Raw genomic sequence first — 25,654 nt, 5'->3', positions numbered from 1 at the left:
GCCTGGCGCGCAGTACGCGGGCACGTGACGGGGCCCCTTACGTCAGGCACGCTGCAAGCGCGCAGGCGGGGCGGGGTTCGGCGGCGCCCGGCGAGGACCAAAGTGCGTCTTCAGACCGGGGAAAACCCAGTTGGGTTGGACAGCCATGCCCAAGTACTGCCGGGCTCCGAACTGCTCCAACAATGCGGGCCAACTGGGCGCGGACAACCGCCCGGTGAGCTTCTACAAGTGAGCACAAGCGAGGGGCGGGGCTTGCAGGGAGGCGGGGCCCTGTGGGGGCGGGCCCGAGGGTAAATGCAGCAGTGCGGGGGACCTAGTCCATCTTGCCGGTGTCTGGAAGCAGGGTTAGCAGGTTGAAGAGACCGTGTTCCCAGTGTTTCACTAACAGTAGACACCGCACATGTAAAGGTGCAGATGTGTGAAACAGCAGGGGTAGGCGATTAACTGCAGGTAGTGAACGGGGCGAGCGGAGGAATGGGAGGGCCGTGTAGACAGAAGTGAGGTTGGTCCAGGCTCAGAAAGAGCCTACAGTTGCCCACTCGCCATCCCCACGGATTTGAGGCATCTCAAACTCAAAACATCCGAAACCAAGCTCCTGATTTTGTCTCTCCTAAAACCTCCCATATCCTTTATTATCCTAGTTAATAGCTTTCCATCCTTACCGTCTTTCAGGCTAGAAACCCTTAGAGTCATCTTTACTTCTTCTCTTTTCTCACACTTGAGAAAGTAAAATTAGCTTGAACTGTAAAACAAAAAAAACGCAATAACAACAAAAAACCTGCTCTCTTATTTATTTGGCTGGAATGACAGACACGGGAAAAGCTAGCTGAAGAGTTAATAGGAAAAAATTTTTCTATATTTTTCTCAGGGACGTGTTGCAGATGGAAAGTGACAAAACTCCCCTTCTTTTTTTTTTTTTTTGGTACGCGGGCCTCTCACTGTTGTGGCCTCTCCCGTTGCGGAGCACAGGCTCCGGACGAGCAGGCTCAGCGGCCATGGCTCACGGGCCCAGCCGCTCCGCAGCATGTGGGATCCTCCTGGACCAGGGCACGAACCCATGTCCCCTACATCGGCAGGCAGACTCTCAACCACTGCGCCACCAGGGAAGCCCAAAACTCCCCTTCTTTTGAGTGACTGCTGCTTTCTTACTAGGAAGCTTTGTTCTCTAAAATCGTAGGCCATCACAAACTGCTGTTTGAAATTACATCAGTAAGAATGAAACCTCTTACTTAAGGTTTGGAGAAGTTGAGTCACTTTGACACAGAGAAGCAACCTTGATTTACAGTCCAGGTGCAGAGCTTCAGGTAAGGGGTTTCTGGACACAGTATTCCACATCTATCCAAACTTTATTGCTTCCAAGGAGACAGACCCTGGGTCCACTTTGTAATCCAGGTCTGATATTGATCCCTTTACACACAGTTCTGCTTTGCTGTGAGCCTATCCAAACACTGTTTCACTTACATTTCACCTAAATTTCACCTATTCACCAAACCCAAATAATGATAATTTTCCTGTTTGATGAAACTCCCCACAGTATCTCTGGTGTACAGTTCCCTTATTGCTGTGGTAAATAAACCTGACTTCCCTAGACTACATGTTTGTCCCTGGTGGCCTTAGTCTAAGTGGGCCAGGACACATTTCCTCATCCAGTCCATTAGCAAATCCTGTTGGCTCTCCCTTCAAAGTCTATCAGGAATTTATCACTTCTAACCCCCTTCCTTGCCCCCACCCTGGTGTTGGCCAGTGTCACCTCCCGACTGCATGACTGCACTATTTTAGTAGCCTCTCCATTTGTCAGCCTGCTCCCACAGTCTGTTCAGGGCTCAGATCCCCTCCCCAGCTCCCACCTGACTCTGTAAAGACAAGAAGGTGAGGCTGGAGCAGGCAGAGAACAGGCCTACAAAGCCCTACAGGAGCTGGATCCCTACTCTCTGTCTGACCTCATCTCCTCCCTCCTGCCCCTTACTTAACTCCGCTCCAGTGTCACTAGCTTATTCGATGTTCCTCTAGCATGCCAGGCACATTGTTGCCCCAGGACCTTTCCCTGTTCTGAACAGCCTGTGCTGTTCCCTCTGCCTGGAAAGATCTTCCCTTTATGACCACCACTCTGTAAAATGATAACCCTCTCCCAGTACATACATATTCTCCCTATTCGCCTCCTGCTTTATTTTTCCCTTTAACATTTACCACTTTCTAGCATACCACATATTTGATATATTCATTTATTGGCTCCTCCACTGGAATGTCAGCTCCATGAAGGCAGGGATTTTTTTCTGTCTTATTCCCTGCTGTGTCCCCACCACCTAGAACAGTGCCTGGCACGTAGTGGGTGCTCAGTAAATATTTGTTGGATGAATTCAATGAATGCATTTCAGGTGGGCTCCTCAGGAAACTCAGAATGCCATGTCCCAGCTATCCCTTGAGGGACCCTGGTTCAGGGGAGGAGGAGGGCAGAGGAGTCTTTGAACCTAAATCAGTATGTCCAGACTTGCTTTTTAATATATATCACTCTGACATCGTTTATTAAGTCAGCAACTCCGAGCGTCTCCTGTAGTAAGTAAGCTCCTGCTGGACACAAAGGACCCTGACAGATCTTGTTCCTGCCCTGACAAAGCTCATAGATAGGTGCGGGGTCAATCACTGAAGAACTGAGGACACAAGTTGATCCTTTCTCTTCTTCAGCACCACTGCCCCCAATCTAGTCCATTAATCCATCCTTTGACTCTACCCTCCAAAACAGTCCCATCCTGCAGCAATCACAACAAAAGCCCTAACTCCTTGGCAATACAGTTGTAAATGCAAATGACAGAATCCTCACTAAACTATTAGGAAATAAGGAAAGAAAGAAAACCCACCACATTCCTAGTCTGACCACTTCTTATCACCTCTGCTGTCACAGCATAGCCCAGGCTGCCATCATTTCTTTCTTTCTTTCTTTTTTTTTTAATATTCCTTTCTTTATTGATTTTGGCTGTGCTGGGTCTTAGTTGCAGCATGTGGGATATTTAGTTGTGGCATGTGGGATCTTTAGTTATGGCACGCGGACTTCTTAGTTGCATCATGCAGGATATTTAGTTGTGGCATGTGGGATCTTTAGTTGTGGCACGCGGACTTCTTAGTTGCAGCATGTGGACTTCCTAATTGCGGCATGCATGTGGGATCTAGTTCCCTGACCAGGGATCGAACCCGGGCCCCCTGCATTGGGAGCGCGGAGTCTTACCCGTTGGACCGCCAGGGAAGTCCCCATCATTTCTTAATGAGACGCTGTGATAGATGCTTGCTGGTCTCCCTACTTCTACGCTTGCTTCCCTTACAGCGATGACAATAATAACTTGCTTAAAGAGCACTTACTGTATGCCAGGTAAGTGTTCTAAGTGCTTCACACATAATAATAAGGAGAACGGTGAGAACTGTGCATAGCAGCCAGGCGACCGTATAAAAATCAGTTCATGCCTGTGTTGTTTAAATCCCACCAGTGGCTGCCAGGCTGTTCCTCACGCAGGCTGACACATTCCCACCTCAAGGTCCATCCCTGAGTCACTCTTGAAGAAGCCATTTAGCTAAGAGTTTGGTGAGGAGCAGTCTCCAAAGGAGATTCAAGAGAGGGCATGGATGCTAGGAAGGAACAAGGTGAAACACTGAGGGAAGTGGCTGCTAGGAAGTAACTCAAAATTCCTGCCTGGGTGCCAAAGGAAACATTCATTAGTTGTGATTTAGGCCCTTTCAGGAACAAATGACAGTCATCTCTCATGGCAGGGGGAGGTGTCTCACAGGTAGGAATTGCATCTGTCTGGTAGTAACAAATTGCTGAAATAATAGTGGCTTTACCAAATTACGGGGTCTGTAGGAATCAGCGTGGTTAGGTTATGCTACAGTAACAAACTCACAGAATCTCAGTGGCTTACCACAACAAAGGTTTATTCCTCACTCACACTAATGTCCTTTGTCGGCCATTTGTGGCCCTTCTCTACTGTATCTTAATTGGGGATTCAGGCTGAAGGAGCCTCCCCTACCTGGAATATTGGTGGTCTTGTGGGAGGGGGGAAAAGAGAAAGTGGGGAGAATCACCCAATGGCTCCTGGTAAATTGCATATTTAGAAGTGGCCCATATCACTTTTACTTCTTTGGCCACAGCAAGTCTATGGCAAGCGTCAGGTCAGTAGAGTGGAAATGTGTATCTTCGTGTGGGGAAGGGCAGAAAATGTCTTGAACAATAATACAGTTTACCGCAAGGTTTATTTTTCTCTCACATGAAGCAAGTATAGAGGTTGGCAGATGAGCGCTGGTGTGACAGTTCCACAATCATCAGGGATGAGGGTCCCATCTTTCATATCCATCCAGTGGCTGCCAAGTACCTTAGCCATCATGCCCAAACATTTCTGGTAGGGAGAAAAGAGAAGGGACGAAGAGCAAAAGAGACACAACTCTAAACTGAGCTGGTTCCCCTTACAAAGCCTCAGAAATCCCACCCAACGGCGGGTTCTTCATCATTGGTCACCCTCCCAAAACTGCAAAGGAGCCTGGGAAATGTAGTCTTTTGATGGGCAGTTAACCACCCTGAAGACATTCTGAGTTATGTTAGTAAGGAAGAAAAGAAGAACTCCTAGCAGTGCTGTAGATAGAATGGCCAACAAGACTAAAATATTCTAAAAAAAAGGAGGACACTGGCTGTGCACTTAAGGTAGAATTTTAGAGAGAGACATTTCCTATCATAAATGTTGCCATCTAGAGGAACAAAAGAGAATAAAAACAAGACCAAATTAGGAAGAGGTTTTCTATGATATTACTTTCCTCCTTTGCGCCTTGAGCTGCTTCTGATTCCATTTGAGAACCCTCTCACATTTAAGGTACCATCCTAGATGTCTCACCCAACATGAAAGTATTGGCCAGAACTTAGTTACATGGCCCACCTACTGCAAAGGAATCTGGGAGACAGTCGTCTAACAGGGCACATTATGGCCTCAAAAAAGTTGGAGTTTGTTAGTAAGGAAGAAGAGAGTGGACGTGGAGTAATCAGTTGGCAGTCTCTGCCCAGGAGTAGGTAGGAAGTGCTGGTACAAGGGATTTCATGTTTGTGTCCAGGCAGAAGGAGGCTGGTGAGAACATTTGGATCTCAGATTGAGGGTGAAGGAACTGCAGCAGCCAGAGTTCCTGGCTCTGTGCCCTGGGGTTCTGCTCTTTGGATGCCATGCTCTCCTCTGAGTCAGCCCTTCTGTCCTCATTCACCAGCTATCCCCCACTTCTCTCTCTGTCTGCCTTTCGCCTGAGAAGCCTTCCTTTGCTCCCCACCAACAACCTCTGTCCATCCCATCCACCTTCTCCCCACTGGTGGCCTCTTTACTTTCTTATGTGTCTTTCCCAGTGTTTCTTTATGCAAATGCAAGCAAATCTGAACATATGTTCTTGTTTCCCCCTTTATTACTTTGTTAGTTTCCTATGGCTGCTGTTACAAACTCCTGGTGGCTTAAAACAATAGGAATTATTCTCTCACAATCCAGATCGGTTTTACTGGGCCAAAAATCAAGGTGTCAGCAGGGCTGCATTCCCCAGGAGGCTCTAGGAGAAAATCTGTTCCTTGCATCTTCCAGTTTCTGGTGTCCACAGGCATTCCTTGGCTTTTGGCCACATCACTCCAATCTCTGCTTCTGTCGTCACATTGCGTCTCCTCTTTTATCTGTGGTAATATGTTCTTCTGCTTCCCTCTTATAAGAATACGTGCAACTGCTTTTAGGGCCAACCTGGATGATGTAGAGGATAATTTTCCCCATCTCAAGATCCTTAACTTAATCACATCTTTTGTCATGAAATGCAATATTCATAGGCTCCGGGGATTAGGACATGGATGTCTTTTGGGGGACCGTTATTCAGGCTGCCACAATTACTAAAAGCTGATATACTCTATTTGGAACCTTGCTTTTTTCACGTAATGTATGCCTGACAATAGCATATCAGTTCATACAGTGCCTTCAGCCTACTTTAGAGCTGCATGGTATTCTTTTGTGTGCATATGCCTGAGTTTATTTGTCCTGTCTCCTATGGATGGGATTGTCCCCCACCCTCTAACACTCCTTACTCTTTAACAAAGAGAGAGCAGGCCTTATAGCCCTCAGCAAGTAAAGATATCAGGTGTTTTTATGGTTAACTCCTATTTATGGAATTGATACTGGTATTCCATTTTCAATTGTGGTTTAAAGTTTCTCTTTTAGGTATCTTCATTTAATACTTAAGTTGGTCAATTTTAAGAAAAATGTTAAGTAAATAATGTCACAGGGCTTCCCTGGTGGCACAGTGGTTGAGAGTCCGCCTGCCGATGCAGGGGACACGGGTTCGTGCCCCGGTCCGGGAAGATCCCACATGCCGCGGAGTGGCTGGGCCCGTGAGCCATGGCTGCTGAGCTTGCGCATCCGGAGCCTGTGCTCCGCAGCGGGAGAGGCCACAACGGTGAGAGGCCCGCGTACCGCAAAAAAAAAAAGTCACACACACAAAAAAAAAGTCACAGATATGGAAGACATTGTGAAGGTGGGATGTGGATGACTGACTGTATTAGTTATCTAATGCTGCTTAAAATAAACCTTTAATGTTTCACAGTTTCTGGCAGCTCCCACAGAACAAACTGGCCGGAACTTAATCATGTGACCACCTCTAGCTGCAAATGAAGCTGGGAAATGAGGTCTTTATTGTGGACAGTCTTGAACCAAGGTCTAAATAGAAAGTGAATTGCTATAAAAGACGGCAAAAAGAGACGTTGGGGACAGTGGCACCAGTTAATGGGTGGCACTACTTCTTATGGACACAGAAGTCGTTGGGCGCCTGTAGAGGGTGCTTTATCAGATAATCCCTATCACTCCCACTGGGAAAGCTTTTATTTAATTCATTAAAAAATAACTTTAAAATTAAAAAAATTTTTAATTGTGGTAAAATACACATAACATAAAATCTCCCCTCTTAACTATCTTTAAATTCAGTAGTATTAAGCACGTTCACATTGTTGAGCAACCAATCTCCAGAACTTTTTTTTTTTAATTTATTTATTTATTTTTGGCTGCATTGGGTCTTCATTGCCATGCGCGGGATTTCTCTAGCTGCGGCGAGCAGTGGCTTCTCTTGTTGCAGAGCACGGGCTCTAGGCACGCGGGCTTCAGTAGTTGTAGCACGCAGGCTCAGTAGTTGTGGCTCGTGGGCTCTAGAGTGCAGGCTCAGTAGCTGTGGCGGACGCGCTTAGTTGCTCCGTGGCATGTGGGATCTTCCCGGACCAGGGATCGAACCCATGTCCCCTGCGTCGGTAGGCAGATTCTTAACCACTGCACCACCAGGGAAGTCCCTCCAGAACTTCTCCATCTTGCCGAACTGAAACTCTATACCCATTGAACAAGAACTCCCAATTTCCCTCCCCCTCCCCCCAGCCCCTGGCAACCACCGTTCTACTTTCTGTTTCTTTGAATTTGACTACTTTAGATACCCCATATAAGTGGAATCATACAGTATTTGGGTTTTTTGTGACTGGTTTATTTCACTTACCGTAATGTACTCAAGATTCATCCATGTTATAGTATGTGTCAGAATTTCTTTCCTTTTTAAGGCTGAATAATATTTCATTGTATGTATATACCACCTTTTGCTAATCCATTTGTTGATGGACCCTTGGGTTTCTTCCCACTTTTGGCTATTGTAAATAATGCTATTATGCACACGAGTATGCGCATATCTCTTCGAGACTCTGCTTTCAATTTTTAGGGGGTGTGTATCCAGAAGAGGGATTGTTGGATCATATGGTAATTCTATTTTCAATTTTTTGAGGAACAGCCATACATAGAGGCTGCTCCATTTTACATTCCCACCAGCTGTGCACAGCATTCCAGTTTCTGCTCCTCCTTGCCAACACTTGTTATTTTGTGTTTGTTTGTTTTTGTATAGTAGTCATTCTAATGGTTATGAGGTGATATCTTGTGGTTTTGTTTGGCATTTTCCTGATGATAAATGATGTTGAGCATCTTTTCATATGCTGGTTGGCCATTTGTATCTTCTTTGGAGAAATGTCTATTCAAGTCCTTTGCCCATTTTTTAATCGGGTTATTTGTTGTTGTTAAGTTGTTTAAAAACTTTTTAACATGTTTTCAAGCATACACAAAAAATAGAGTTGTTCAAATGAATCCTCGTACATCTATCACTCATTTACACCAGTTGTCAACATTTTGCTAATGTTTTTCATCCACCTTCCTCCCATGTACATCTTTAATGTAGTATTTTAAAGTAAATTCCAGGCATTAGGTCTTTTATCCATAAATATTTCAGAATATTTTTCCAACAGATGACTATTTAGAAGGTTAAACCAATATAATTATCACACCTAGCAAAATTAACTTCTTACAATCATCTAATACCCAATTCATGTTCAGTTTCCCCCAATCGTATTAAAATGTCTTTTTACAGAATGGCTTGTTGCAGACAAAGTCCACATCTGCCTTTGGACTGATGTTTCTTAAATCTCTTTTAATCTATAATCCCACCCCTACCCCCATGAATGTGGGATCTCCCACATTCTAGATTTGTCCAATTCTGTAAACTGCCTCCTGAGGACAGACTGGAGGGGAAGGGAGAGTGACAGTGGGTAAAGAGACCAGGAAGGAGACTGTTGCAAAAACCCAGCCAGGGGAGGCTGGAGGCTGGATGCGAGGGTCAGCGGAGGTGGGAGAGGTGGGCTGATGCTGGGTGTTTAAAAGGTGGAGCCTGAAGAACTGGATGTGAGTAGGAGGTTGAGAGCCTGGTTGGGAGGCAGGGCCAGATTCTGGCCCAGGGGAGGCAGAGGTTTGGAGCTCAGGGACCTCTGGGTGTGCATATCCTCATGGAGGGGTGGGGTTGGACCTGATCTCGCTGACCCCGCCCCCCGGCAGGTTCCCCCTGAAGGATGGCCCCCGGCTGCAGGCCTGGCTGAGGCACATGGGGTGTGAGCACTGGGTGCCTAGCTGCCACCAGCACCTGTGCAGCGAGCACTTCGCCCCCTCTTGCTTCCAGTGGCGCTGGGGCGTGCGCTACCTGCGGCCGGATGCTGTGCCCTCCATCTTCTCCGGAGCGCCGCCCGCCAAGGTGAGCTCAGGAGAGTCCCATTGCTGGAGTCTGATCCCCCGCCCTCCCCTCTGAGGGAGGTCCCTCCTGCAGACTGACTCTCAGCCCTCCACTCCTGAGGAATTTTCCTTGGAGTCCGGCCCTGATGTCCTCGATCCCCCAACCCTTGCCTTGTCTTCCAGAGGCAGACGAATTCCCGAAGCACCGAGAAACCAGTCGTGCCTCCAACTCCGCAGGAGGCCACGTCCCTGTCCCCTGGTCCAGCCGTCCCGGCCCCTGGCCCCGTACAGCTTGTGGTGTTGGGGCCAGCATCCGGGGGCCCCGAGGTCCCAGCCACCGTGTTCCTGACTCCCCTGCCGCTTCCGCCGGTTCCCACGGGGCCGCGCCCTGGAGTGTCGGCCCAGCACCCCTGGCTCGGGCTGGGCGCGGCGCTGGGAGCGCTGCAGCGGCGGGTGCGGAGGCTCCAGCGGCGCCATGAGCGGCACCAGGCGCGGCTGCGGGCTCTGGAACAGCTGGCGAAGCAGCTGCGCGCGGAGAGCCTGCTGGCACCGGCGCACCGGGGCCGGCTGCGCGCGGTGAGTGCCCTGCCTGGCCCACACAGTGGGTGTGCTTTCGGCTAAACTAGAGTCCAGAGTTGAAAGTCAGAACATTTCACCCGTGTTTCCAAATTTCTGGCTTGAAAAAAATCAGTCTGGCAATGCCAAGCAACTATCGGTGGGAGCTGAATAGTGGCTGCTCCATCTATTAATAATATTATAATATTTAAGCAGCCCTTACTCTCTTCTAGACACAGAGTAAATAACTTATTGAAAACTCACTATGACCTTGATATTGAAACTGCTCGTGTCCCCATTTTCCATATGAAAAAACTGAAGCACAGAGTGGTCCAGTAACTTGCCCAAAGCCAGGCAGTCAGTAAGTTGCAGAGCCAGGATTCAAACCCAGGTGTCTGGCCCCAGAGGAGGCCTGTGCTCCTCTGTGGGAGCACTCCCTGCCTGGCCCCTATAAAGCTTGAGTTTGCAACTCTATACTAGAGTCTCCCAGGCCCTATCTAAGGCCCTTTTGCCCCTATGTTTTACTGCTGAGTATTTTCTGGCGTGGGGAGCGGAGGGGCTCATGTCTTTTTTTATTTGGCCACGCCACGCGGCTTGTGAGGTCTTAGTTCCCCGACCAGGGATCGAATCCGTGCCCCCTGCAGTGGAAGCACAGAGTCCTAACCACTGCACCACCAAGGAATTCCCAAGGGGACCATGTCTTTAAAAATCAAAATTTGACCAGGCCTTTTTCCTGCTTAAAACCCCAGGGTCAAGCTTGAGGTCCCAGGGCCCTTGTTCCTGCCTGGACAAGGGAGGTGGGAGGGGGTTTCAGAAAGCCCCTGAGGTACCTCTGTAGCTAAGGTGTCTCAACCTGACAGCCAGTGGGTTGGGCCTGGCCCACAGATATTATTCTTTTGGCCTCAGTAATGCTGTAAAATATTTTCTGGTCTTTCCTGAAGGCTCAGCAGATCTAGCAGCACTGGGTTTGCATCCCCAGATAGTAGCAGTCAGCTAGAGCTGCAGTGGCTGTCCCCGGAGGCTTCATGTTTGAGACTGTGGCCTGAACCATGCTGGAGCGCAAGAGGGACATATGAGGGGGTAGGGGTGGGGGCAAGGACATAACTCAGACTCAGGCCTGCGGCTCTTCATGGACCCTGCCAGGGCCCCTGGGCTGACAGTGTCTCTCTCTGCCTCCCCTGTCCCCATTCCATCCCTGTCTCTCAACCTCTTCCTTTCTCTCCCACATTCATCTTTGTCTTTCTGCCCCCATGTCTCTGTCATCACATCTATCTCCCCACTTCCCATGTCTCTCTTCATCTGCATCTTTATCCCCCATATCCATATCCCTGTCTCCCTGCCCCTACATTTCTCCCACCCCCCATATCTGTCTCTCCGTGTCTCTCTTCCCCCACATCTCTCTCCCTGTTTCCCCATACCTCTTTATACCCTCATGAATGTCTCTCTGGTTCTCACATCTCTCTCCTCACATCTCTCTCTGCCCATATCTCTCTCTGTCTCCTGACACCCCCCTCCCACCTCTACCTCCCTGTTCCTCACCATTTCTCCCCCTGCCCCCACTTTTTCCTTCCCTCCTTCCCTCCCCTCACTCCCCTCATTCCCCTGTGTCCTCCATCTCTACTACTTCTTTGCCTGGGACGGCCCAGCTCCCTGGACCTGAGGAGTCCCAAGCCTTCACCATCATCTGTGGAGGGCCTGACATAGCTGTGGTCCTTGCCCAAGCTCCTGTACCTCCCACCCTGGACACCAAGCCTGAGCTCCTGGACACTCAGACTCCCAGTGCATAAGGACCAGGACAGATGACAGAAGACAGAGGAAGAGAGACGCATCAAATGTGGGCTTGGCCCAGCCCCATAACCCATGCCTGGGGCATAGCAGTGCCTCCCCCAGGACCCTGGCTCCCACCACCTCCTCCTAGGAACCCCCTTGAACCTTAGGGCTGACCTGGGCCCAAGACCCCTGTCAGCAGTGATTATCCTGGGAACCAGGTCCCAACCCCACCTTCAATCTTTGCGGTCAGTAAAACATTCTCAGAGCAGAGCAAGGGTTGTTTGTTTGGAGAGAGTTGTACCTGGTTCTGAAGAGCCCCTTGTACCCTTTGCCAAGGCTGGTGCCAAGCTGGGGATACAGCAGTGAACACAGCTGACAGAAGTCCTGTCCTCGTGGTGCTCACTTTCTGCTTGAGCAGAAGATGAACTAGTAAATAAACAGTATAATTCCAGGTTGTGATAAGTGCCATAAAGACTGAATGAAAATGTAATGGGCTGGGTGGGAGGGAGGACTCTCTAAGGAGACAATGTTTGAGCAGACACCTGATGATGAGAAGGAGCTGGCCTGGAAGGCATGTGGACTGGATGTTCCAGGGAGAAGAACGGCCTCTGCACATACCCTACCATCTAAGGTATAAGCCGGAGGAAGACAGTGTTGCTATGGCGAACACTGAAGCAGGGAAGGGAGTGAGTGTGTGTGAGGAGGGTGGGGTTGGGATGCAATGTTAGATAGAGCAGAAAAGGTCTCATTGGAAAGGTACCAATAAGCGAAAGCCTAAAAGAGAGGAGTAAGGGAACCAGGTATCTGGGGAAAGAGCATTCCAGGCAGAAGGAACGCCAGTGCAGAGGTCCTGGGGTGAGGAGGAACAAGGAGGCCAGGGTGGTTAGAGTGGAGTGACTGAGGGGGAGAGTGAGAGGAGGTGAGATTGGAGAGATGACAGGGAAGTTCACACAGGGACTTGTGGGTTGTGGTTGAGACATTGGCTGTTACCTGCAGTGAGGTGCAGCAAGCAGATGCCTTTAGGAAGGTCTTGATGTGATAGGTGTTAATAGGTCCCTCTGGCTGCATATTGGAGTGTTGTGGCGAGCTGCCATAGTCCAGGTGGGAGAGGATGAAGGATGGACCAGGATTAGGGCCTGGGACTGGGGTGAGGGATGAAATTCTGGAAGAATCTTAATGGAGCTACTGGGCCTGCACATTAGAAGGATGAGAGGTGGAAGGCAAAGTCAGCTAGCCCTGTTCAGGCTGGGATGATTGTGGACAGTGCAGGCCACAGCCAGTCAGGTGTGACAGCCCAGCCAGGATGATGGGGCCAGGAAGGCCTCATCCCTGGGCTGGCTCCTGGAGGCCTTTCTGGGGGGAGGAGTCCATTGACAGATCTATCCCCTAGGCACTGCCAAAGCCATGTAGCACGGTGATTAAAAGCCCAGGCTCTATAGCCAGGCCACTGGGATTCAAGTCTTAGCTCCATTACCTGTTTGCTGTATGCCCTTGGGTAAATGGCTTAACTTCTCTGGGTAAGTGCTGTGTGCGCACTATGTGATAATGACAATGACGGTGATTATAGGAGTCTCCACAAAATCATCCCTCTGAGACATCCCTTGTCTAGGGTGGACATGGAGTAGAGGTCAGGTCTGATATGTCAGAGAGAGAAAACACCCACCACTACCACACATCGAGACCCCTGCCCAAACTGGTCTGGTTTGCAGGCCTTCGCAAAGGCGCTATCACAGCGGGATGGACAATAATCCATGTGCCCGTTTTCCCATCCCTCTCTTTTTGCCCTTGTCCCTGCTTCATCTCTCTCCTTCTGTCTCCATGCCTCACATCCTTCTTCGTGGCCATTTCTTCTACTCCCCGTCCTCGGTGTCTATACCCTTCCCTCCGCTGCCTCCAGCCTTTTCATCAATGCAAGCAGCCTCGCAGTGTCTCCGCCCCCGCGCCTGGTTGGGGGTGACAGCGCATGCGCCGTCAGCGCCCCTCCCTCTCCACCCCCATCCCCCGTCGGCGACCGGGCCTCGTCCCCTTCTCTCTGTCTTCTTCTCCCCCATCACTTCCCCAGACACTGGCAGCCCATTACTCCAGTTTCCCCGGTTTCAGCTTTGGTCTCCAGCCCCAGACACCCGAGGTAAGATGGGTAGAGGGGAGGCCCGCGGAGAAGGGGAGGGGCAAAGCATCCTGCATCCTGAGATAAACAAACCGGGGGAGGGGGCGGCCTAGACTGAGGGCCCTGACGCGGGAGGAGAAGAATGGGGGACTGGCCTGGGGGAAGTGGTAGGCGTTGGGCCCACAAACCAGCGTCCTCTGATGGGTGACTGGCGTCCCTATGATTGCCCAAAATCCAGAGCTGGGGGCGTGGGAGCCACCCGGAGCCCGGTGAGCGTCTGGGGGGCTCAGATTCCGGAGACTGGGGCACCCTCTCTAGCTGACCTCTGCCCCCAGGATTTGCCTGAAGGCCACCTCCAACTCTGCACCTGCCCACTGAGGGCCACCAAGGACCATGACTAAGACAGATCCCGCCCCGATGGCCCCGCCGCTCAGGGCGGAGGGGGAAGAGGAGGAGGAGGAGGATGAGCCTGTCCCAGAGCCCCCCAGCCCCACCCAGGAGCGCCGGCAGAAGCCTGTTGTGCACCCCTCGGCACCTGCCCCCCTCCCCAAGGACTACGGTAACCACCCTCCCCACTCAGCAATATGGCCTGGAGCCTTGGGTTGCCAGGGAGGTTTGGCTGAACTCTGCTGGTGGAGATGGTGGGAGGAATCTGGAGGATTTGAAGGTGTTCTGGAGGAGTCGTGGCCCTTGGATTCCCCCCCCTTCACTAATTCATTCACCCACTGGAGAATGGAATTGGGATAATCATAATATTTGATTCATGACACATCATTCAGTCATTTAGTCATTAAACAAGCATTTTTGGAAAGCCTGCTATGGACCTAGGAACTGGGGGCACAGCATGGAGCAAGACAGATCTAGTCTTTGCCTAAGAGAACTCACAGGCCTCAATGACAACCACACAAATAAGTATAAAAAGTACATAATTACAAGACTTGATGAGAATTGTGTTTGCTAAGAACCGAATTCTGCAAGAGCTTTTTAAGATATGCTTTCCCTGAGGAAGGAACATTTGAGGGAGACTCAAGGATGAATTGAGGGTTAACAAGGGAAAAGATTAGGGGAAGGGGGTCCCAGGCAAGGTAACCGCAGGAGTAAAGGCTCTGAGGTAGGAAGATGTGGAGCTGAGAGGGTGGCCTCTTGGAGAAAAGGAAAGTGTCTACTCGTTCACCAAGCACTGTTTATCCATCACTGCTACTCTGTGACAAGCCTTGTGCTAGGAGATGGAGATTTAATGGTGAGCAATCCAGGCATGATCCCTGCTCTCAGGAGAGAAGGCAAGACTGAGCAAGTAACAGGTATATAAATCGGATAAGTTCAGATTGGAGTGGATGCTATGAAAGAAATAAAAGATGGAGATATAATAGAGAATGACTAGGGGGCAGCACCTTGAAACAGAGTGGTCAGGGTGGGTCTTTGACGAGGTGGCATTTAGGCTGAGACCCAGAGCATGAGGAGGAATCAGCCATAGGAGAGCTGGAGAAAGAGTGTTCCAGGCTGTAAGCAGCAAGTGCAAAAACCCTGAGGCAGGACTGAGCTTGGAGCAGAAGGAAAATCTTGGTGTTGCTGTTAGGGAGTGAGTGGAGCTGAGATGAGAGGTTGGCAATGGCTAGATCTGGAAGGGCCTTAAAGGCTACTGTGAGAACTTTGGATATATTCTAAGTGTGATGGCGGGGGAGAGCAGTTTGTGGGGGGGCAGGTCTGATTTATATTTTTAAAAGCTCCCTCTGGCTACTGGGTAGAGAGGGTGGAGCTCAGCCAGAATTAGATATAGGAGGAGGCTTTTAAAAGATGTTGGCTGGGAATCCCCGGCAGCTGTAAGTTCGGAAATGAGGTTCCAAGTTCAGAGAGTAGGTGTCATCAGGATAGGGCAGGAGGGGTGGCATCTGTGGACATGTCATCCACTAGAGGTGGGTCAGAGAGGCCATAAGTTGCCCTCAGTCTGATAGAAAAATAAGAACGTTATCTGGGTGTCTAGGGCCGGGTATCCACCCTGGGAAACTGGAAAATCTCCACTGGAAATGTGGCTGGGACCTGTGGCCTGCTGGGAACTCAAAGAGTCTAGGGTATCTGCCCCCTGTCCCCAGGAATCCTGCCTGTAGAACAAGGAGGGTTTCGTCACAGAATGTGAAGAAATCTGAAAATGTAGTCTAGGACAGAGAGAGGGCTAAGGTGGACTCCAAGAGGAACTCGTGTATTTATTAAATTTGTACATTAATTCAGCTAGACTGACAGAGCGCCTCCTGCATGGATAAGGGAGTGAACAAGGCAGCCTGGAAACGTCCTAGTGAGGGGGACAAGCAAGAAAGGAAGAGAATGAGGAAGAAGAGAAAGAGAGGAAAAGAGGGAGGGAGGAAGAAGTAAACAAGTAATGTTAAGTAGTGATTTTTTTCTTCTTTTTTTTCTTTTGGCCACGCCGCGTGGCATATGGGGATCTTAGTTCCCTGACCAGGGATCGAACCCAGGCCCCCTGCATAGGAAGCACAGTGTCTTAACCGCTGGACCACCAGGGAAGTCCCTAAGTAGTGATATTTTTAAAGAAATGAAAAAGGGCAAGAGATAAAGAAAGGCAGAGGTGCTGATTTAGCCAGGGTGGTCTGGGGAGGCCTCTCTGAAGCCTTAGGAAGATCTCAGGGAAGACGGGCCCAGGCAAGAAAAACAGCAAGCACAAAGCCCTGAGAGAGGAATTTGCCTGGCGAGTTGGAAGGACAGAAGGAGGTCAGTGTGGCTGGGGGGGAATGAGTGAGGGGGAGAGGGCAGAGAACAGATGAGGCCAGTTTGTGCAGGGCCTGTGGGCCAGGCTGAGGATTTGGGTCTGTACTGTGAGTGTGATGGGAGCCAGGGCAGGCTTAGCCAAGGAGAGCTGTGCTGTGACTGGGGTTTTAAAAAGAGCACACAGGCTGCTTCCGGGAGACACGTTCTATGCGGTACGTCCCTGGGCCCTGTGTCATCTGGTCATTCGTTTGCTCATCCGTTCAACATGCACTGGGCTCCTGCCTTGTGCCAGCCCTGTGCTGGGTGCTGACGTTACTACAGGGCAACACTCTAAAGGGGGGAGGGAGACGGAAGTTCCTCTGGGTACCCCCTGGCTGGCCACGGGTTGGATCCTGCCCATGGATCCATTTTATGTGGACTGCACAGTAATTGAAATTTGGGGAGATTTTTCGTAAAAACCGTGACTTCTGGCTTTTTAATTTTCTTTACCCTGGAGATTTGGCTAAACCATGCCCTGACGGGGCAACATGTGCTAGAGCAGTAGCAGCCCCCTGGGGCATGCAGACTCCTTACCACACTCTTGTTTCATGGGGTGGAGTTTGCTGCTATATGATCTTCCAGTTTTTCAAGACACACCCGGCATCCACATTTTTATGTGAGACCTGATTTTGAAACCTCCCGTTGGCCACACAGAAGGTGCCTGTGGCCCATGTGCCACCAGTGTGAGACTCTGTATTAGAAGGTTTTAAAGGTCTAGAGCTCCTCTGCCTTAGTGGAGGGGGGGGTCAGTCCACAGTTTGCCTGGGGTGATCTTGGACCTCTCACCACCCCAGCCTTCACCTTCTTCGACCCCAACGACCCTGCCTGCCAGGAGATTCTGTTTGACCCGCAGACCACCATCCCTGAGCTGTTCGCCATCGTGCGCCAGTGGGTGCCCCAAGTCCAGCACAAGATTGATGTCATTGGCAATGAGGTGAGAGCGCTGGGGAAGCGAGGGAGGAGAGGAAGGGGATCCTCACGTGTTTGGGTAACCCTCCCTGGTCCCCTGGTACTCCCAGATTCTGCGTCGAGGCTGCCACGTGAATGATCGTGATGGGCTGACCGACATGACACTGCTCCATTATGCGTGCAAGGCGGGGGCCCACGGAGTAGGTGAGGGTCCAAACCCCCAAACCTAACTGCCACGCCCAACACTCTCAGAACCCCGGCCCTCAGACCTCCATCCTGGACCCCACAGCCTAAGATCCCAAAGTGCAGTCCCTAAATCCCTGGGCCTTCCCCATGCCTTGGGCCCACACTCTGGAGGAGGGAACCCAAGCTGACCTGGGCTGTCACGCAGGGGACCCCGCGGCGGCTGTACGCCTCTCGCAGCAGCTGCTGGCACTGGGCGCAGACGTGACCCTACGCAGCCGCTGGACCAACATGAACGCGCTTCACTACGCGGCCTATTTTGACGTGCCGGATCTCGTGCGCGTGCTACTGAAGGGTGCACGGCCCCGAGGTGAGGAGGAAGGGCCGGGCTGGGAGGGGCAGGACCTAGGCGAGGACGGGGGGGCTGGAAGCAGAAGGAGGGTACCCAGGTGTTGGGGGAGGAGACGAGTGAGAAGGCGGGGAAGGTGACTGATGGGGCCTGGCATGGGAGGCCAGGGCGGGAGGCGGGAGGCGGAAGGTGCGGGAGAAGGAGTTCAGGGGTTGGTGCGGGCTGGGGCCTGCGGGTTAAGAGATGGATGAAGAGGTGGACTTTGGAGGCTGGAAGGCAGCGGGAGGGCTGGGGTGCTGAGGGCGCTCACCCGGAACCCTCCTCTCACCCACTTCCCAGTGGTGAACTCCACGTGCAGTGACTTCAACCATGGCTCAGCCCTGCACATCGCTGCCTCCAACCTGTGCCTGGGCGCGGCCAAATGTTTGCTGGAACACGGTGCCAACCCGGCGCTTCGGGTACTGCCACCCTGGCCCAGTCCTGTTACCTTCCTTCTCTTTCCTCCCCAACCGCTTTCTGGCCAGCAGGCCTCTGCAGAGGATGGGAGCGGGGGAGGGGGCGGGGCAGGACCACTTGAGTTTCTTGAAGCTCTCATTCCCCATTGGCCCAGTTGGATCCTTAACCCGGTACCACAGGAGCCCATTTTCAGTGTTTGTCCTTCACATGGCCCCATTCCGGGCTTGGGGTCTTGGCCCTGAGGGCATGACCTACAGCACTGGAGTGGGACCTTCATTCCCTATTGGCTCCATACTTGACATCCCCAACCTGAGGTCTCAGGGGTGGACTTCCCTGGGGATCGTGGGCTGTACCTTAATGCCCCACCCCTTCCTCTTTCCAAGTCGGCCCAGGGTATGACCTACTCCCACCTCTGCCTCACCTCGACCCGGGGTTCTGGGGGTATGGGCTCATTGGGAGTGCAGCCTATGCCGCTGAGTCTTTGCTCCCTCTCTTCCTGTTGGCCCCCAGAACCGAAAGGGACAGGTGCCAGCGGAGGTGGTCCCAGACCCCATGGACATGTCCCTGGACAAGGCAGAGGCGGCGCTGGTGGCCAAGGAGCTGCGGACGCTACTGGAGGAGGCTGTGCCGCTCTCCTGCGCCCTCCCCAAGGTTACGCTACCCAACTATGACAACGTCCCAGGCAATCTCATGCTCAGTGCACTGGGCCTGCGCCTGGGAGACCGCGTGCTACTGGATGGCCAGAAGGTCAGGGACTGGAGCAGGGAAGGGCGGGCAGGACTCAGCCCTTATCCCTCAGAGCTGAGTCTTTGGGCAGAGTGCAGACTCTCCCCTTTGCCTGCCCACCCTCCCAGTCATGCACACAGTATTCATTTTGTCTAACAGTTGTTCTGTGAGTGCCTCCTTTGTGCCCCACCCAAGCTGAGCTCTCAGTCCAAGGGGGAAGACAGATCCACCTCCTGACAGTGACAGCCCAGAGCTGTCACGGCTCACGAGGAAGCACATGCAGAGTGATCAGCGCAACTCTACCCCATTTGGGTCCCCCTGGGCCTTGTGGTTCCCATCCAGGGGCCACTTGTGTTCCCAGAGTGGTCAATACTTTGCTCACTTGAAGATGCTGAGGAATGAGCCAGGAGAAGAAAGGGAGAAGGGGGCCCTAGGGAGGGGGAGCAGGTATAAAGTCCCAGAGGACAGAGAGATCTTTATTCATCCAATCATTCCAAGTTTGATTCATTTACCTGGTGTCCCTCAGGCTCCATGCTGGACCCAGCCTGTCCTTGGGGATAAAGGCCTGTGTTAGCCCCAGCCCTGCTCTCATAGAACTCCATTTCTATTGAGGAAGAGACAGTCAATAAAGTATACCCATAGTTAAGATAATTTCCAGTAGCAACAAAGGCTTTGAAAACCATTAAATGCTTGGATTTAATAAATTGGCCCTAGCTGAGGGCCGACGTGGTTTTAGCTAAGGTCTTCTGAGAAGGCTTCTCTGAGGAGGTGATATCTGAGCTGAGAAGGGAAGGAGCTCACCTTGCAAAAATATGGAGACAGAGGAGAACGCAGGTACAAAGTCCCAGAGGAGGGGAGGGGTAGTGTGACTGGAGGGGAGTTATCTAGGGAGGGTGAAGTGGAGACATTAGAAGGGGCTGGATCTCACCAGACCTGCAGGCCACTGGAGTGAATTTGAATTTTGTTTCTTTGTACAGTGAGAAGCCATAAAAGTCACATTTTGTTTCGTAATCAAGAGTTTTGCGTGCATCAGCCCCATCTGGAAAGTTTCTGTACATGATTTAATCAAATCAGTGTGACAATTTTGAAAGCAGGATGGGTTGATTCTCTCCATTTTACAATATAGAAGACTGTAAGAAGCCCGAAAGGTGAAACTCTTTGTCTGAAGACATGTAATAACAATCTCTGCCTGTAGAGAAGCAGCATAGCACAGTGGTTATGAACTCAGGCTCAGGGATTTGCTCAGGCAAATCTCAGCTTTGCCACTTACCAGCTGTGGGGCCAGTGATTTCACCTCTGGGCATCAGTTTCTTCATCTGTAAAATGGGGCTGATAGTACCCACTTGAGGGGGGTTGTCTGAGGTTTATTTTATTTTATTTTATTTTTTTAAATTAATTTGTATTGGCATATAGTTGATTTACAATGTTGTGTTAGTTTCTGCTGACCAGCAAAGTGAATCAGTTATGTATATACATATATCCACTCTCTTTTAAGATTATTTTCGAGGTTTAAATTAGTTAAAATGTGTAAAGCCCTTAGAATAGGGCTTGGCTCTGTGGTGCCAGGCACTGTTCTGATCCCCACACCAACTCTCCAAAGTAGGCACTATTATTTAGCCCATTTTATAGATAAGGAACTGAGGCTTAGAGCAGTGAAGAAGCCTCTCACAAATAATAACCACACTCACTGCAGCTAAGCAACTTCACATATATTAAAAATGTTTCCACCGAATAACCAGCCTCTGAGGTGGACTGTTATCCCCATTTTCCAAATGAAACTGAGGCCCCGTGAGGTCCCTTTACCGAAGTTACAGGATAATAATAGGCAACACTTACTGATCCCTTACTCAGCACCAGGCCCTGTTCTGAGGGCTTTTGTGTCTCTATAGCATTCGTGTCCAGTAGACCTTTCTGTGAGATTGGAAATGTTCTATGTCCGTGTAGTCCAGTGAACTAGCCATGAGCCACATGTGGATATTAAGCACTTGAAATGTGGCTAGTGTGATTGGAGAAATGATATTTTAATTTAATTTTAGTTAATTTAAATCGTCATGTGTGGCTAGTGGCCATTTACTGCGTTGGACAGCGCAGCTCTGTAACAATCCTGTAAGGTGGGTGAGGTTTCTGTTCCCATTTCGCAGATGAGGTCATTGAGGCACAGTTACGTTATACAACCAGTGAATGGTGATGTCCAAGCTGAGATTTAAGCCTGGGGCTCCCTCATCCGTCCCACCATGCTGCCTGTGTGCCGGTGACCTTATCATGGCCTCTCAAGGCGCACCCAAGCCATATCCTCCCTTGTTTCCTCAGACGGGCACACTGCGGTTCTGCGGTACCACGGAGTTCGCCAGCGGCCAGTGGGTGGGCGTGGAACTGGATGAACCTGAGGGCAAGAATGATGGCAGTGTTGGGGGTGTCCGGTACTTCATCTGCCCTCCCAAGCAGGGTCAGTCCCACTGGGGCCCAGAAGGTGATGGTGGGGTCCACTCAGTAGTTCTGCTGCTGAGTGCTGGGGTTGGGAGGTGATGAGGGGGGTCAGAGGGCAGAGGCTTGGACAACTTCCAGCCCAGGCTCTGTCCCCCCAGGTCTCTTTGCCTCTGTGTCCAAGATCTCCAAGGCAGTGGATGCACCTCCCTCATCTGTCACCTCCACACCGCGGACTCCCCGGATGGACTTCTCCCGTGTCACAGGCAAAGGCCGCAGGGAACACAAAGGTCAGAGGGGGAGCCCTAGGAGTGACGAGAGCCATTCTTGAGGATATTCTGTGGATAGCCCAGCTTCTGTGACTCAGTTTCTCCTCAGGCTCAAACTCCCATTTTAGAGGATGACCTCTGAGTTCCTGACTTTTGTGCCTCAGTTTCTCCTTTGACTCAGTACTGGTCCCACCCAGTTCTTGCAAGGACCTGTGTGTTCCCTGCCCCCTATGACTTAGTTTCCCCTTAGACCCAAAGGTTTTCTCCCAGTTTTAGGGAAGAATCTATGGGGTTCCTGGCTTTAGTGACTTGATTTATCCTCAGACCTAACTCCCCCCTTCATTTTAAAAGGACAGTTTCTGGGTTTCTGACTTCTGAGACTCAGTTTTTCCCTTGGCCCAAATATCTTCAACTTTGAGAAAGAGTTTTGAGGTTCTGTAGGTTCTTGACTTAGTTGTCCCTCAGGCCCAAAGCCCCCACCCCCATTCTCTGGCAGCTGGGATTGTTTCCTTTCAAGCCCACCCCCCAACCCCATTTCAGGGGAAGGCTCATCTCATTTGAACCAGGATAGTTTCTACCTTGTGGCTTTCTGGGTGACACGGGGCCCCCAGGGCTGGCATCTGGAGGCCTCACCCTCACCCCTTGTCCCCTTCCTGCCAGGTAAGAAGAAGCCCTCATCATCCCCATCTCTGGGCAGCCTGCAGCAGCGTGAAGGAGCTAAGGCTGAGGTTGGAGACCAAGTCCTCGTCGCAGGCCAGAAGCAAGGGATCGTGCGTTTCTATGGGAAGACAGACTTTGCCCCAGGTGAGGATAGCTATCTGGGCTGGGGGCAGGCAGGGCCTTGAGGCATCCTGACACTCTCCTGTTGCAGGTTACTGGTACGGCATAGAGCTAGACCAGCCCACCGGCAAACATGATGGCTCTGTCTTTGGTGTCCGGTACTTCACCTGCCCCCCACGGCATGGAGTCTTTGCACCAGCATCTCGAATTCAGAGGTGAGCCCAAACTCTGGTCACAACTCAGGGCACCACCCGGAATCCTGATCCCCTGCTTGGATGTCTCCTCCTCTTGGACCAGGAGGACAGTGTGGATATCCACCCCCACACCCTAGCTCTTTCGTCGTAGGCCCCCCGGGGCTCCGCTCCTGGTCAGACCCTGGCCTCTTGCGGCTCTGACTCCTCCCACTCCTCGTGTCTCCCCAGGATTGGTGGATCCACTGACCCCCCTGGGGATAATGTTGGAGCCAAAAAAGTACATCAAGTGACAAGTAAGTTGGGGGCTGGCTGTGGGAGGAGTGTGGATTTGGGGATAGGAAGAAAGGTCTTGGGTCCTCAGGTATATGCTGGTGACAGAATCTCCAGTATTTAATTGGGGACACAGGGTCCAGGAAAATGATGAGACAGGATCCCAAAAAGGATGGGCACTATAGGGATGGGGATGTTAACGACAAGGCTCTGAGCAGGCACCGGACACATGGGTAGGTCTTGGAGGACACAGGGAATATTATTGACAAGAGGTCTAGATGGCTATTGGGAATGTAGGATATTGGGGACGTGGATAAATATTAATGAAAAAGAGTCTGGGTAGATATTGAGGACAGAGGTCGGTCTATCATGCCCTCACCTGAGACCTTGCCCTTCCCTTCAGTGACGCAGCCCAAACGCACCTTCACAACAGTCCGGACCCCAAAGGACATCGCATCAGAGAACTCCATCTCCAGGTACGTAGCAACCCTTGGTCCCCCTCTCCTGTGGGATATTCAGGGAGAGGCATCCACCAGGCCATTGGACACAGGGAGTCTGGACTTCTGGGTTGGGGCTGGAAATAGAAGTTAGGAAAACATACGACTAGTTAGCTTACCCAGAAGCAGTCTTTAGGGAGTGAGGCCCCATCGTGAATTCTGGTGACTTCAACTTTTATTTGGCTGCGCCGGGTCTTAGTTGTGGCATACGGGATCTTCACTGCGGCATGCGGGATCTAGTTCCCTGAGCAGGGATCGAACCTGGGCCCCCTGTGTTGTGAGCACAGAGTCTTAACCACTGGACCACCAGGGAAATCCCTGGTGACTTCCAACTTTTAAGGGGCAGGTAAAAGAGGCAGAACACCTTCGGCTCCACGGGAGCCTGAGAGGGCACAGCTGGAGAGACAGAGGCAGAATCCAGAAAGGCCAAATCCCAGACACTCGGGGAAGAGCTGGGCGGTGATGGATCCAGATGCTCCCGCATCCTGCACCAGCGTGTGACACAGTTCTCTTCCCCAGGTTGCTCTTCTGTTGCTGGTTTCCCTGGATGCTGAGGGCGGAGATGCAGTCTTAGAGGCTCTGGACATCTGAGAGAGACACAGAGCCTCCTCTAGCATCTCCTGACACAAGGAGCCCCCGAGTCACCCTGAGATAGAGATTCCCAGTAACACATCCAGAATAGAGACCCCCATTAGCCAGCCCTCGATCACTGAGGCCCCATTATTAACAGACTCCCTCATGATAACCCCCCAAATACAGACCCTATGTTACCCAGAAAGAGATTCCCTAAGTGTAGTACCTTCAGGCTAGTCCCAACCCCTCAGAGGAGACTCCCCCAATAACAGGTTTCCACATCACCCCAAATGACGGTGACTTTCTCTACATAATGCTCCACAGCAGAACATTCCTGAGTCACTAGTCACTGGATCAGAACCCTTCCCTCTTAACAAAGACCCCCCCCCTTCCACCATCAAGTCCCCTTGAAAGAAACACCTCCAAAGCAAGAGTAACAAACCCACATTTAATATCAGTCCCCTCAAGATGTTGTGACCTCCGTGGTCACCCCAAACCCCCTACACTGCAATCAGAGACTCCCTCCATTAACGAACGCCCCTGCTCTTACCCCTTAAGAAGAGACCCACATTAACCAGCCCACTGTCACCCCCAATTTACAGATACCAAAACAGTACTGGAAGTGCTAATTACAGGACCCCCAAGTCTTCCTATCCTCTGCACCCTCAAGAAACCCCCAGTGCCTTGTACGAAGCCCACCCCATGCGGCCCACAGCACCTGTGCTGGCCAGGCTCCCAGAAAATTCTCTATTTTTAAAGTAATTATTTCCCCCTTTGGGGGGACCCCAAAATTTGGAGGTCCCATTCTGGGACTCTGAGGATCCCAAACCCCAGAGTACATGTCCTAAACTCCCCTGTGCCCCCAAGTCCTAGAGCCCCTAGGAGACCCCAAAGCCCTAACTCCCAGGATCCCCAAATCATGGAATCCCCAAATCCCCAGGGAATCCCAAATTAAAAAAATCCAATCCCAAGCCCCCAGGAAACCTCAATCATGGAGGTTCTTGTGCCTGGGATGGAGGAGATATGCATCCTGGGCCCCCAGGGCACCTCAAGCCCTATTCATAGGCACCAGAAACCCCAAACAGGAATTCTCATCCCTGGAAACCAGAGGACTTCAATGCCCTGAGTCCATGGATCTCAAGACACCCAAATTCCAAGAGCCCCAGCCCCAAGGGAACCCCAAATCCTCAAGCCTCCATCTCATACATGAGGGACATCAAGGCCTTGAGGGGATCCCAAATCCTGGAGTCCCCATTTCAATCTACATTCTGGTCACAGGTCCAAAACACCAAATCTAAGTTACTGGCCCTGAAGGACCTCAGAGCACCCTGGCCAGACTAACAGCCCGACGGAGACCCTGAAGGCCCAGGGGTCCAGGGCAGACCTGGGGCCCTGAAAACCAAGGACAGCTCACGACTGCCCCTTCACTGCATGTCCCCAAACTCAGCATGACCCCTACCCCCTTCAATAAAGACGTTTCTACGGCTCTCTGTGTCGGGTCGGTGTTTAGGGAGTTTACCGCCCTGCCTCCGTACCCTTGCTGGGTACAGCAATCTCGCATCCCTGCGGCTTTGTATAGGATGGCCTAACCTGCGGGGAGTCCTTCCAACCATCGCGTTTTTCCTGTGCCGCCACGGCTGCCCCTCCTTTCTGGGCTCTCCGCAGCGTGGACAGGTTCGATTCTGGAGCTCTGATTGGTCGATGCCAGACGAAGACCCGTCTCTGAAGGAGCCCCAGTGGCTCAGAGGCCGGGAGGCACAGCCTGTCACCGAA

General features: G+C 51.3%; 2 protein-coding genes, 1 long non-coding RNA gene and 1 other non-coding gene across 5 annotated transcripts; 2 read left to right on the top strand and 2 right to left on the bottom strand.

Annotated features, from left to right (window-relative positions):
* The first annotated feature begins 77 nt into the window (after nt 1-77).
* THAP8 (THAP domain containing 8) lies at nt 78-11,838 on the top strand. 2 transcript variants are annotated; one of them, XM_024733956.1, is made up of 4 exons: nt 78-228; nt 8,892-9,084; nt 9,246-9,638; nt 11,264-11,838. In XM_024733956.1, the coding sequence occupies exons 1-4, from the start codon at nt 146-148 to the stop codon at nt 11,402-11,404; spliced, it is 810 nt and encodes a 269-aa protein (XP_024589724.1). In that variant the 5' UTR covers nt 78-145; the 3' UTR covers nt 11,405-11,838. The 2 variants fall into 2 exon arrangements, with proteins under 2 accessions (XP_024589724.1, XP_024589725.1); XM_024733957.1 differs by having other exon boundaries at nt 102-214.
* Nucleotides 11,839-12,106: 268 nt separating this feature from the next.
* CLIP3 (CAP-Gly domain containing linker protein 3) lies at nt 12,107-25,367 on the top strand. Its single transcript, XM_024733888.1, has 14 exons — nt 12,107-13,515; nt 13,830-14,053; nt 17,046-17,185; nt 17,271-17,364; nt 17,552-17,713; nt 18,032-18,150; nt 18,659-18,895; nt 21,185-21,320; nt 21,460-21,588; nt 22,228-22,371; nt 22,439-22,562; nt 22,770-22,834; nt 23,215-23,287; nt 23,828-25,367. The coding sequence occupies exons 2-14, from the start codon at nt 13,888-13,890 to the stop codon at nt 23,880-23,882; spliced, it is 1,644 nt and encodes a 547-aa protein (XP_024589656.1). The 5' UTR covers nt 12,107-13,515; nt 13,830-13,887; the 3' UTR covers nt 23,883-25,367.
* Nucleotides 21,123-25,541, bottom strand: LOC112392327 (uncharacterized). The gene is made up of 4 exons (XR_003001665.1): nt 25,472-25,541; nt 23,673-23,895; nt 23,234-23,385; nt 21,123-21,257 (listed from the first exon to the last, which is right to left on the bottom strand). It is a non-coding gene; the product is annotated as an uncharacterized LOC112392327 (long non-coding RNA).
* Nucleotides 23,549-23,621, bottom strand: TRNAV-CAC (transfer RNA valine (anticodon CAC)). The gene has a single exon. It is a non-coding gene; the product is annotated as a tRNA-Val (tRNA).
* Nucleotides 25,542-25,654: the final 113 nt, after the last annotated feature.

Source organism: Neophocaena asiaeorientalis, unplaced genomic scaffold, assembly GCF_003031525.2.
Source record: "Neophocaena asiaeorientalis asiaeorientalis breed wild unplaced genomic scaffold, Neophocaena_asiaeorientalis_V1.1 scaffold280, whole genome shotgun sequence".
Taxonomy (NCBI): Eukaryota; Metazoa; Chordata; class Mammalia; order Artiodactyla; family Phocoenidae; genus Neophocaena; species Neophocaena asiaeorientalis.
The sequence above is the reverse complement of the archived record's forward strand: the minus strand, read 5'-3'. Positions and strand labels throughout refer to the sequence as shown.

Bases quoted from the DNA above. Each gene is read 5' to 3' on its own strand.
- THAP8 (XM_024733956.1), top strand. From the start codon at position 146: ATGCCCAAGTACTGCCGGGCTCCGAACTGCTCCAACAATGCGGGCCAA. The intron at 229-8,891 runs GTGAGCACAAGC...GCCCCCCGGCAG, and splicing joins CGCCCGGTGAGCTTCTACAA to GTTCCCCCTGAAGGATGGCC. The intron at 9,639-11,263 runs GTGAGTGCCCTG...GGGACGGCCCAG, and splicing joins ACCGGGGCCGGCTGCGCGCG to CTCCCTGGACCTGAGGAGTC.
- CLIP3 (XM_024733888.1), top strand. From the start codon at position 13,888: ATGACTAAGACAGATCCCGCCCCGATGGCCCCGCCGCTCAGGGCGGAG. The intron at 17,365-17,551 runs GTGAGGGTCCAA...GCTGTCACGCAG, and splicing joins GGCGGGGGCCCACGGAGTAG to GGGACCCCGCGGCGGCTGTA. The intron at 18,896-21,184 runs GTCAGGGACTGG...TTGTTTCCTCAG, and splicing joins TGCTACTGGATGGCCAGAAG to ACGGGCACACTGCGGTTCTG.